Source organism: Vipera ursinii, assembly GCF_947247035.1.
Source record: "Vipera ursinii genome assembly, chromosome: 13".
NCBI classification, from domain to species: domain Eukaryota; kingdom Metazoa; phylum Chordata; class Lepidosauria; order Squamata; family Viperidae; genus Vipera; species Vipera ursinii.
In genome coordinates this window covers 14,332,466-14,344,963 of record NC_139526.1, presented here as the reverse complement: position 1 = coordinate 14,344,963, position 12,498 = coordinate 14,332,466, and the positions used below count along the sequence as shown (strand labels likewise).

The 12,498-nt window shown below is 45.1% G+C and overlaps 1 protein-coding gene across 1 annotated transcript in view; it reads right to left on the bottom strand.

The window, feature by feature from the left end:
• Window positions 1-1,199: 1,199 nt before the first annotated feature.
• VPS35L (VPS35 endosomal protein sorting factor like) overlaps window positions 1,200-12,498 on the bottom strand; it is a 47,511-nt gene continuing 36,212 nt past the window's right edge. The window contains 6 exon segments of the mRNA XM_083372891.1: window positions 1,200-1,320; window positions 2,353-2,487; window positions 3,000-3,146; window positions 4,812-4,930; window positions 5,535-5,700; window positions 7,098-7,237. Of these exon segments, the coding sequence (XP_083229017.1) occupies window positions 2,389-2,487; window positions 3,000-3,146; window positions 4,812-4,930; window positions 5,535-5,700; window positions 7,098-7,237 (671 nt within the window). The 3' untranslated portion in view covers window positions 1,200-1,320; window positions 2,353-2,388.

The following is a 12,498-nucleotide window of genomic DNA, read 5'->3' as shown; positions in this document are numbered from 1 at the left end:
AAAAGTGGTGAGTAAGAATAGAACATAATTTAGCTCGGAGGCAGGCAACCCATAGTTTGCCTCCGGTCCTGGTTTTTCCTGCGAGTTTCCATATTGCCCTTCTGAATCTTGTGGACACAAGATTGTGAAATTTGTCTGTTCAATACTTAGGCCAATGACCATGTAAATTTGCGGCCCTGGCCTTAGCCGCTCGGCTCTTCTGTCATACAGCGAACGTGTGTCCAGGGAAGGAAAGCCATCTTGTTCTTTGAAAGCTACCTCGATTTTATTAAAAGTTTTTTTCCCCTACAATTCATCTTTCTCAAGCGGTATCTCCAAGTAAATGTCCTTGTACCTACGAGGGAGATTATAATTTTTATGCTTGGCCAAGATGCATTTCTGCATGGGGCCGCCTTTGAAGACCAGCCAGCAGTTACAGCTACTCCAGGACCTATTTGTAGCCCAGGGTTGGTCCTTAATGCTGTCTGAACTTGGTTGTTTTCTTGCAGACGTTTCATGACCCAATTAGGTAACATCATCAGTGCTAGAAAGGAGTGGGGTTTGAAGAGAAGAGGAGGAATGTGGGGTCCTTAGTACTCTCTGTTCTCTTGCAGACTTTTCATTACCCTGAGTAACATCTTCAGTGCTGGGAGGAGGAGGAGGAGGAGGAGGAGAACTGTCGAGTCCATGATGCTCTCTGTTCGGTTGTTTTCTTGCAGACGTTTCATGACCCAATTAGGTAACATCATCAGTGCTGGAAGAGAGTGGGGTTTGCTCTCTCTTTATATAGAAGTGGTTTGAATACCCAGTCAAGGAACTTCCAATGCAGACAATCGAATAGTAAACAGCCAAGAAGAAACCCAGATTCCCACAAACACGGACAGGGTAAACCACCTGTATATAAGCAAGAGGGCAAAGGCCGCTCCTTTCCTAGCATTCATGATGTTACCTAGTTGGGTAATGAAACATCTGTAAGCGGCCAACCGAGCTGTGAGAGCACCAAGAGTCCCACACATCCTTTACTCTCGTGGCCTCGTTTATTCTCCTCTGTGTCTCACACACACCCCTTCCCTCGCTTGGTGTGACATCTCCCTTTCCCTTCCGACCCTTCCTCAAATCTAGCCTTAACATTTCTACAAAACCAAGGTTAAAACTGAGATCAACGGCTTATTTTGAAGGCCAACTTCTGCGGTTTGGAATTCATTTTTTTGTTTTGTGTGGAGGCAGTGAACCAACAGGCACGTTTTTTTCTCCGTTCTAAAATGCTGCTCCTCCGTTCTCAAAAGGATCGCATCATCCAGCAATTTAAAGGCAAAAACCTCTTCGCTCGCTCCCTGGCAACTATAAATTAAAAAGCAGATGAAGACCGCATCATAGTAACCAGGCATCACGATTGCCAAAAAAAATAATAACCAGCTAAGAACTGCCCAGAAAGGTTAATACCGAATATAAACGCCGCCTATCCTTGTTTTTTTAAAAAATGCGCTTTAAGAGAAATGTGTTGTGAATTAACTGATCTGCACTGCAAACAATAATTTCCACTGCTTAACGGAATAACAAGAGTTGGAAGGGACCTCGGAGGTCATCTAGTCCAACCCCCTGCTAAGGCAGGAAACCCTATACCATTTCAGACAAATGGCTGTCCAGTCTCTTAAAAACTTCCAGTGTTGGAGCATTCACCACTTCTGGAGGCAGGTTGTTCTACTGGTTAGTTGTTCTAACTGTTAGGAAGTTTCTCCTTAGTTCTAGATTGCTTCAGGCGCTTTGGAGAATAGCTTGACTGCCTCTTCTTTGGGGCAGCCCCTGAGATACTGGAAGACTGCTATCATGTCTCCCCTTGTCCTCCTTTTCATTAAATTAGACAGAATATTTGGGGCATAGACTTTTCATGGTCTTTCCCAAATGTTAATTTTTTTTCTCAACTGGGCTTTCTTGAGTAGGTGGTTTCAGAGCATATACTTTAAAGGCACGAAACAATTCTGGCTTAGCCCTTTCCTAAAGCCAGCAAAGTACTGCTTTTCTCCTTTGCCTTGCCAACTCGAATCATCATCTTTCTTTCCTTTGCAAGTCCGCCAAATTTGGATTTGAAAGTTATTTTTTCCACTCCGCAATGATTAAGATAATATTTCACTGACCCAACATTAACATTAAAGTCAACGTTTAATGGTTAACAGCTGTGTAGTGGGGAACAAAAACCTCATTTAAAAAAGAAAAAGAAAAAAATGACTGCATCGCCGGGAAAATTTTACCTTTTGTTCTCCAACCAAGTAAATCTATCGTGCACCGAGGGACCTTTTAAAGCAAAAAGATAACGAATTCTGATAACGCCCTACGAGGCAGCCTGGGCGTCGTTTAAAGGGCCTGGAAAACTACCTTTTCAGGGATGTAATTTGCACGGATTGGCATCCATTAAGTTCTTGACTGCAAAGGGAGCCGTAGTGCCAGCTCTGTGAAGTGGCTGAGTTCAGGGTGTTTACTCTGCAGCTTGATGTATTCCAAGGTTTTGACCTAGAAAGGAGAAAAGGGAGGGGAAAAAACAGTGAAAGTTGAATTGTTATGCATCTCTGCCTCAGCCTAAAGGGTGTTTTTAAGCTCCAGTGATTCAGGCATCAAATTATTATCCAGATTTCTTTTTCCCAACAACAAAACATGACAACTGGGTGAAGTGAAAGGCTACACGGAGGGAAAAAGCTCATTGTTACCAAGTCAAGGGCTTGTCTGATGGATGAACTAAAAAGAGGTTGCAAATAGCAACAGCGCTTAAGACTTATATACCGCTTCACAGTGCTTTGCAGCCCTCTCTAAGCGATTTACAGAGTCAGCCTGTTGCCCCCAACAATCTGGCGCCTCATTTTACCGACCTCGGAAGGAGGGAAGGCTGAGTCAACCTTGAGCCGGTCAGGATCGAACACCTGACAGTGAGCAGAGTTAGCCTGCAATTCTGCATTCTAACCACTGCGCCACCACAGCTCCTTCCTCATCGGGGTCCCCTCCCCCCAGGGCCTTAGGTCTCTTCTTACTGTGGTTTTGGTGTCCGCAAAGCCATGTTTCTGAGCCAGGTTCCACAGGTTGACGGCCAGCTGGTTGAGTTTGTTGTTCTGCAGATCGGCATGAGCCAAGAGGCTACTGAAGAAGCAAAGGGCCAGGTGACTCTGCCGCTTTAGAGTCTGCCGATGACGAGAAGAAAAGGATTGGTTGGGGGAAGAGCTAGATTAAAACAGCTGCCTAACATGCAAAGCAGCCCAGGTTCGAATCTCAGAAGGGTGTGGCTGGCTGATGAGAGCAAAGAAGCTTGAAATTCTTTGTCAGCAATCCAAATTATACACGGTTCCTTTGAACATCCTCAATATGACCCTACAGCACAGCAGAAGAGTAGGCCACCCGGTGTCCTTCAGATGTTTGCTAATCAACTTCCCCAACCTCTTGCCGTCGGGCGTATCTATTGGAACACCCAAAAATAAAAGAAATCCTGGAAAAAGGAAAGAGAAGTCAAAGCGTGCAAACGCCGAGAAGGGACCGGATGCCGGGTCTCGCGGTCGTACTTGCTAAATTTTGGGGGAAATGCCATGGCAAAGTCAACCAAGCTCCCGTGCGGAAGACCCAAAGGCACTTTCTGAAGTCTACCTTCGTGGGGATGTGCGCTTCCCCGGGCAAAGCTTGCAAAGAAACCCAGGAAATCATCAGCTGAGAGTTAACCAGCCCGTCTGTCTCCTTGAGCCCTGACGTCATTCGAAAGACTCTTCCTTTGAGAGGCATTGGCGAGGCGATCACGGTTGACCAGCCCCATCAATTAATGCGCTTCATACTTGACCGGAACTCTCTTTAAACTCAGCCAGCCTGAACTGTCGCCCAGGGAGGGGGTGAGTTAACTACAGAAGCAGACGGGGGGGGGGGAAACAAAGGTAGCGCCACTGCCAAAATGCAGTCAGCTGGAGTACTGCGGTCTGCCCTACACGGGGCTTCCATTGAAGACTGTTCGGAAGCTCGAGATGGTCCAGAGGGCAGCAGCGCAGATGCAGGGAGTCCTAAAATTTCCGTTACTAAGCAAGACACTTCTTGAGTTTTGCGCCGTTCATGACCTTTCCGGCCACAGCTATTAAGCGAATCACTGCAGTTGTTAAGTTAGTAACACGGCTGTTAAGTGAATCTGGCTTCCTTGTTGACAGGTCGCAAAGAGGGATCGTGTGACTCTGCAACCGTCATAAACACATGCCAGTTTCCAAGCATCCGAATGTTGATCACGTGACTGTGGGGGAGGCTGCAACGGTTTGAAGTGTGCAAAACGGTCACAACTCACACTTTTCAGCGCCGTTGCAACTTCAGTCACTAAATGAATGGTTGTAAGTCAAGGACTACCTGTAGTTATAGGTACCCCTTGATACGGCCATATCCAACCAGTACTGGGCAAGCTGCATTGATTCCCATAGTGCTTCTGGGTGGAATTCTCAAAACGTAGATCATTCTTATACCAGCTTCGCCAACCTGGGCAACTTCTAGGTGTGTGGACTTCAATTCCCAGGATTCTCATCAACGATCATTCCGGGCAGTGGAATCCTGGGATTTGAAATTGACACAACTGGACGTTGCCACGGATATGAAACACTGCCTTATAATGAAAGTTTGTGAATTCTTTGAGAACTCTCCGCATCCCGCACTACAGAAACAACTCGGCTTAATCATGTTTCACAGATAAGAGATTCCGATTCAACAGCACACAACTCAGCGTTCCACGTCAGGCTAGACAGACAAAAGCAGGAGAAAAAGTCGTGTTTTTTTTTCAGTATGAAAGCGCCAACACTTCATTTAACTGATGGTGTGAAGCTCCTTCTCACCTCATCTTTTCCAAGATTCTTCAAATGCTCCAAGATTTGGCTTATCACTGTTTCACACAACCTGCTCGTTTCTGCCAAAAATTTAGTGTCTCCCCCATACAAGGTATCGTTGGAGTCAACTGGGGAAAAAGATGAAATACGGAAAGGGAGGTCAGTAAGAATGTAGAAGGCTGGCCATCTTAAAAAATAAAATAAGCTGAAATAAACCTGGCAATTAAGAATTTGAAAGGCTAACCCTAAATAAAATAAACTGAAATCTGGACTAAACCTAGCACAGGGGGTAGGCAACCTCGGCTCTTTTATGACTTGTGGACTTCAACTCCCAGAATTCCTGAGCCAGCCATGCTGAGGGGAAAGAGGTTTCCAAGCTGAGCCACGCTGGCTCAGGAATTCTGGGAGTTGAAGTCCACAAGTCATAAAGCGGCCTAGGCCAGGGGTAGGCAACCTTGGCTCTTTTGTGACTCGCAGACTTCAACTCCCAGAATTCCTGAGCCGGCCACGCTGAGGGGAAAGAGAGAGGTTTCCAAGCTGAGCCATGCTGGCTGAGGAATTCTGGGAGTTGAAGTCCATGGGTCATCAAAGAGCTGAGGTTGCCCGCCCCTGACCTAGCAAGTAAGAATTTCGAAGGCTAACCATCTCGAAAATAAAATAAAAATCTGAAGTAAAACTAACAATTGAGGAAACCCTGGGCTATCCGTCTCCCTCTTTTGCCGTCTTCCTCACCTTTGTCTATGTGATAGATGTAGGTCTCCTGGCTCATTGCAGAGAGAAGATGCAACACATTGGTGTAAATTTTGACTTTGTCGTCGCTGTTATCTTCCCACGTGTAATCCTGGATCACGTTGAGCAGGCCTCGCACAAGGAACAGCACACCTTGCTCAGGATGGTCCTAGGGAACAAAGATGGGTGAGGTATTGCAACGTATTAAGGGACTGATCTCTTTTCCTAAGCACTAATGTCTTCAAGGATTTATATCGGAGGGCTTAAGGCTGAGCCTTAGAATGCAACACGGAGGGAGACGGGGATAAGCTGTGTTACTGGGCTGAGTCACCGTCTGAATGGACGTACACTTGCTCTCTTGAACGTCTTCCAGTAACAGCACATAGCTCTTCCAGGGACATTCCAAGTGGGGTATCCTGGGTGCTCTTCAGACGTTTCATTACCCAAGTAGATAACATGATCAGCCTTAGAAGGGACTGAGGTTTGTGGAATGGCGTAGAAGGGGGAGGACTACTGTGGGGCCCTCGGTGCTCTCTGAGCTTGATTGTTTTCTCGCAGATGTTTCATTACCCAGCTGAGTAGCATCACTGGTGCATTGAGGATGTAGGCCTAGTTCGGTTGGGTACCCCAGTTGGGTAATGAAACGTCTGCAAGAAAACAAGCACCCAGGACCCTACAGTCTACTTCCTCCTCTTCAACCCCTCCTCCTTTCTCTGCTCTGCAAGCCTTCCTGGTACTGATGTTATACTTAGTTCGGTACTGAAACATCGGCAAGAAAACAACCAAGCTCAGAGACCACCCAAGACCCCAGAGTTCAGCCCTCAGCTACAAACATTCTGTTCTACTGATGACATTCCAAGTTTTTTTTTTTTAACACCGTCCAACTTATCCGTGGCCTTCTCCTTGTATTTATTTCAGTCTTGCCAAGCAATTTTTTTTTTGAGTCTTAACATCCGACTAAATCCCAGGCTAAAACTTGTGAGTTTTGCTTTCTGATCGTCGCTTCGAACAGCGTAATCGGCCTTTACGTGGTCCAAAGCAGAACAACCCACAGTCAACTTTTTTTGGGAGATTTAGAGGGCCATCTTTCTCTCTCTCTCTCTCTCAGCCCTAGGAAGGAAGCAGCGACAAACTACTTCCCAAATCTCGCCAAGAAAACTGCAGGGATATATATCCAGGCAGTTGCCAGGAGTCAAGATTGACTCCAAGTATTTTATTTTATGTTTTAAAGATTCTGTTCTAGATTTTTTTAAAAACAACTGAGCCACCCTCTTTGCATTTGAAAAACTGTATTCACTTCTGTTCTTGTAAACCTCTCAGAGAGGGAACAAGAGAGAGAAAGAGAGAAATTTTAATTTGTTGTATCTTTTATCTGGCTGCCGGTTTACGGCTGCAACAGAGGAGTGATTTGATTTGAAAGCAGTTTGCTTCTTCCTTCTATCTCCCACACTTTCAGCTAGAGGGGAGGAAAACTGTCTGGCCTGAGCAGCTGGGGCAACCTGCAGCTGGCAATTGCTAACTGTGCGACTAGCCTCCTTATCAGCGTAAACCTCGCCTCCGACTTACAGGAACGATTAACAAAGTTGAAAAGAAGTTGCAGAGGAATTCCAAGAGGTAGGCTTCCGAAGGGCGCAGCTTGCCATCTATGCTGATCATCTTGGGTACCTCAGGAACCAGGCTGATCGCCGCTTTGAAAAAGGCGTCCGCTATAAAGAGATCAGAGTTGGGTTGGGTGTGTGTGTGTGTGTGTGTGTGTGTGTCTTATTATTATTATTATATTATTTATTTTAATCCCATTTATATCCCGCCCTTCTCCGAAGACTCAGGGTGGCTTACAATTTAAAGCACAAATCAATGTGCTTAGCAATAGCCTTCATTCTATGTATATGCCTGCTTATTAGGGCTTTCGCCCCCCCCCAGCGGCATTATTACAAAGTCAGCTTATTGCCCCCAACAATCTGGGTCCTCATTTTAGCTACCTGGGAAGGATGGAAGGCTGAGTCAACCTTGAGCCTGGTGGGACTCGAACCTGCACTAATTGCAGGCAGCTGGTGTTACTTAAGGAGGCATTAGCCCACTGCTCCACCAAGGCTGGCTGGCTGAGGGATTCTGAGAGTTGGAGGTCCACAAGTCTTAAAAGTTGCCAAGTTTGAAGAGCCTTGTATTAGCAGATCAAACTTAGATTGATCAACATGCCCGTTATTTAAAAAGGGCTACAGTCAAAAGCCCAGGAACACGATGGACCTTCTATTCGGTGGGCTTTGTCTTCTCTTGAGCTCTTGCAACTGTTAGAAAAGTCAAAAGGGAGGGCCTACAACAAGTCCTTGCAATACATCCTAAGAGGCATTCTGTGCTTCTAGATTTCAACCTGCTAGGTCTTCTTGCCAGGATACTGTAAAAGCTAAAGAAGGCCAGCCCATTCTTGTTGGTCATTTTATTTATGAAAGTTTTTAAGAAAGAGTTTGGACAATCATTTGTCTGAAATGGGTATGGGGTCTCCTGCTTGTCTGCCTTCCAAGACTTTTCTTCTGTTATTTTATTGAAAGAATTGATGGCTGCCTATTTCATGTAATGATCTGAAGTGGTTCACAACCATCAATAACAACAGGATAAACAATAATGATAAAATGAATAATAACAAGCTAAAAATGACAGCCCCTCCAGCAGTAAGTGGAGGACACCAAGCTACATAAAATATAGCTTCCAGCACTGGCAGCTTTAGGCAGAAAGTGTAACTCTAAGCATCTGAACCAGCTAAGATTGAGAAGATCTTTCTGAAATCCAAGAGTTTAATGAGAATGAAGGAAAAGGAAAAAGAGAATAGGAAATAGCTCGTGCTCATTAAATTAACGGACCGGGTTACTACTTATATCTTACAACAGCTCATTTCCCAGAACACGAGGCTTTATTGTCTTCCTAAAGATTATTAAGGCATAAGTCATGGAATGTATGAATGTCAGCCTTACCTTCAGTCATTCTGGTTTTAAAAATATGCACAATCTCAAGTCTAGACTATAATCGTATCACAGGACAAATTCAATTTTGCCACCAGGAAAAGTGTCCGATTTGCACACTGTTAAGTATCTAATTCCGTAAACGAGAATGTTTGGGGCTTCTAAAATTATGCCTCTCCCTTATCTTTTTTTTTAAGCGTAGCTTTCATCAATTCACTTATCCCACCTCAGTTCACTTAAGGTTAAAAAAACAAAACAATTAGGGACAAACCTTTGAGTACGCCAGAGTGAACCACTTGCATTAAGAGCTCAGCGCTCGTGTTATTGCTAAAGTCAAACAACGCAATTAGCATTTTGAAGGCAGATGTCTGACTCAAGTTGCTGCAAGCAAAAGTATGTAATTAAGATCACCCCCCTCATTGTGGGATGATTTCACTTTTTACCTAAACCGCAGAGCCTGTAATAGGCCCAAAGTGATGGAAATGGTGGCAGGACTCCAATTGAGAATAAGCCTGGATCAAACCCTGATTGTCCACAAGGGAGCCTGCTGCCTGCCAAGTGAACCAAAAAACGGATCTGATCAAATCTGATGAAATAGAAGGAAGGGGAAGAAGGAGGCAAGATGTCTTCCGAGGGGCTTTTTCTCACTTACGTAGAATATGCGACATAAGTGATCCAATATTACTAATACAGCAATAGCACTTAGACTTATATACCGCTTCACAGTGCTTTACGGCCCTCTCTAAGCGGTTTACAGAATCAGCCTCTTGCCCCTCAACAATCTGGGTCCTCATTTTACCGACCTCGGAAGGATGGAAGGCTCAGTCAACCTTGAGCCGGTCAGGATCGAACTTCTGACTATGGGCAGAGTCAGCCTCTAATGCTGCATTCTAACAGGAAGGAAGGAAGGAAGGAAGGAAGGAAGGAAGGAAGGAAGGAAGGAAGGAAGGAAGGAAGGAAGGAAGGAAGGAAGGAGGGGGGAGGGAGGGAGGGAGGGAAGGAAGGAAGGAAGGGCAATAGCACTTAGACTTATATATTTTATTTATTTATTTTAATTCCATTTATATCCCGCCCTTCTCCGAAGACTCAGGGCGGCTTACAAGCTTAGCAGTAGCCTTCATTCTATGTATATGCCTGCTTATTAGGGCTTTCACACACACCCCAAGCGGAATTATTACAAAGTCAGCTTAAATTGCCCCCAACAATCTGGGTCCTCATTTTACCGACCTCGGAAGGATGGAAGGCTCAGTCAACCTTGAGCCGGTCAGGATTGAACTTCTGACTGTGGGCAGAGTCAGCCTCTAATGCTGCATTCTAACCACTGGGAAGGAAGGAAGGAAGGAAGGAAGGAAGGAAGGAAGGAAGGAAGGAAGGAAGGAAGGAAGGAAGGAAGGAAGGGCAATAGCAATAGCACGTAGATTTATATACCGCTTCACAGTGCTTTACAGCCCTCTCTAAGCGGTTTACAGAAACAGCACCTGGCCCCCTGGAATCTGGGTCCTCATTTGACTGACCTTGGAAGGACAGAAGGCTGAGTCAACCTTGAGCCGGTCAGGATCGAACCTCTGGCAGTGAGCATTGAGTTAGCTTGCAATACTGCATTCTAACCACTGCGCCACCAGGGCTCTGATGATGATGAAAAGGATCCTTTGTTCCTTTCTTTGGGAAACAGGTTGCCAACCCTAACCCTAACATTTTGTCCTGCATTTCTCTAGAGCAGGCATGTCAAACTGCCGGCCCGCCGGCCGGATGCGTCACAACGAAACCGCGCTCACCCCATCGCCGGCAATGGGGAAAAAGTCGTGATACATCGCGCGACGTCCCGAGTTTGACATGCCTGCTCTAGAGCCAGTGTCAAACAAGCATATAAAACCAGGATTTTGACTGCAAAACTCCAAATGACCCTGGACAGCCCTGAGAAAAGAAGCTGCAATTGAGAATCTCCCCTTTCCTCCTCTTCTTTCCAAAGCTAATTTTTATTGTCTTCAGGATTGTTTTTAATTCTCCCAAACCTCCTGCGAAGGAAGAGAGGGCAAGTGAACATTCGGAGCAAACAAACGCACCCACGGATTATTGGGGAGGGAACAACAACAACAACAACGAAGCCATCACAGCTGGTGGGTGCTGAAAAGTGACTTCACGCTGGCTTGTGTACAAATAAGTACAAAATGTCCCTCCCTGACAGAATCTATTGTTTTTAAAATGTGGCCTGGATGGTACAGTCAGCTTTACTATAAACCCTTCTGTTCTCGTGATGCCCGCCAAATGACGCCTAAACAAAGGAAGCCACAGCTTTGCAGGAAAGAGCTTAGTCAGTGCCCCACATCAGCTTGTTTGTCTTTACAGCTGGAATTTGCTTGCAAGGGTGCAATGCTGACAACATTGGTTATTTGCCTGAATAGAGTAGGATCCAATTCTCCTTTGCAAAGGCCAGGAACCAGCTAAATCAAGAGGTCCCCAAACCTTTTTGGGCACCAGGGACCGATTCCGTGGAGAAAGGTTTTTTCACGGACCGGAGATTGCGTGGTTTTGTGTACTGCCTGCATCCCACAGATGGGGCTTTGCTTGTTTTGTGTGGACCGGTTGCTGGCATGCCATGGCCCAGTATTGGTCCACGGACTGGGGTGGTTGGGGGACCCCCGATTTAAATTATACACAAAATCCTGGGGCCCCACAACTTTCTCCCTCTCTGTACATCCCTCACCACACAAAACCCTGATTCTAAGAGAACTAATCATTTTTTTTTAAAAAAAATATTTAACTGAAATCTTTTGTTCGTCTTCCAAGAATTCCAACCCACCGGTTTGGAGTCTTGTTTTCGACAGAAAACAAACCCTGCTTTGTCCATTTCTTTGAATCTCTCCCCTCAGACAAGATAAAGGGAACAATTACCTTTGGGTTGTTTCCTAGAATATCTGCAGGTTTATAATTATTATTTTTCCGGTTTTGCAGCTTGCTTTTTTTTTTCTTCTTCAAAAGAATCAGAGGGGGAGAGAAACAAGATAGGCTATTACAAAGAAAAATGTTTTTTGTACTGCTTCTGAGAAAATTTAGAGGGAGTCGAGAAAAGAAAGTACTTTAATTAGGGAAATGCCTAATTCCTCTCTTCTTTATCGGTTTGCAAGAGACACTGTTTTGTGTTTTTGTTTTTAACGTCTTCTCCAAATGCAGTCGTATTTATTTTTCTTCCCTTAGTTTCCTGTTATTTTTTCTTTGGTTTTTTATAGTCTGATAAACTAATAAAAAATGTCAAACTGCAAAATGCAGTCGTATTTAAAAAGAAAACATAAGCAATATACAAGCCTTGGCGATTCCGAACACCAGCTCCTGCCATTTCAGAGTTTTCCCCTGCTGCATATTATTACAGTGGTCCTTGGCTTACGCTCACAACTGGGGCCAGAATTTCTGTTCCTAAGCGAGACAGCTGTTAAATGAGTCATGCAATCATTAAGCAAATCCGACTTCCCCTACTGACTTTTCCTGTTGAAAGCCAGCCGGGATCACGTGGGACTCCGCAACCCTTGTAAATAGATGCCGGTTGCCGAGCAGCCAAATTTTGATCAGGTGACTATATAGAGATGCTACGATGGCCATAAGTGGTGAGAACCAGCCGTAAGTCACCTTTTTTCAGTGGCATTGTAACTTCAAACAGTCGCTAAACAAATGGTTGTACATCGAGGGCTACTTGGGTAGTAGAGCTGTTTTTCACCCACATGTTCCCTCTGTCAAATAATAATAAGTTGGAAGGAATCTTGGAGGTCATCTAGTCCAACCCCCTGCTCAGGCAGGAAACCCTATACCATTTCAGACAAATGGTTGTCCAGTCTCTTCTTAAAAACCTCCAGTGTTGGAGCATTCACCGCTTCTGGAGGCAGGTTGTTGCACTGATTAATTGTTCTCACCGTCAGGAATTTTCTCCTTAGTTCTAGGTTGCTTCTCTCTTTGATTATTTTCCATCCGTTGCTTCTTGTCCTGCCTTCAGGTGCTCTGGAGAATAGCTTGACTCCCTCTTC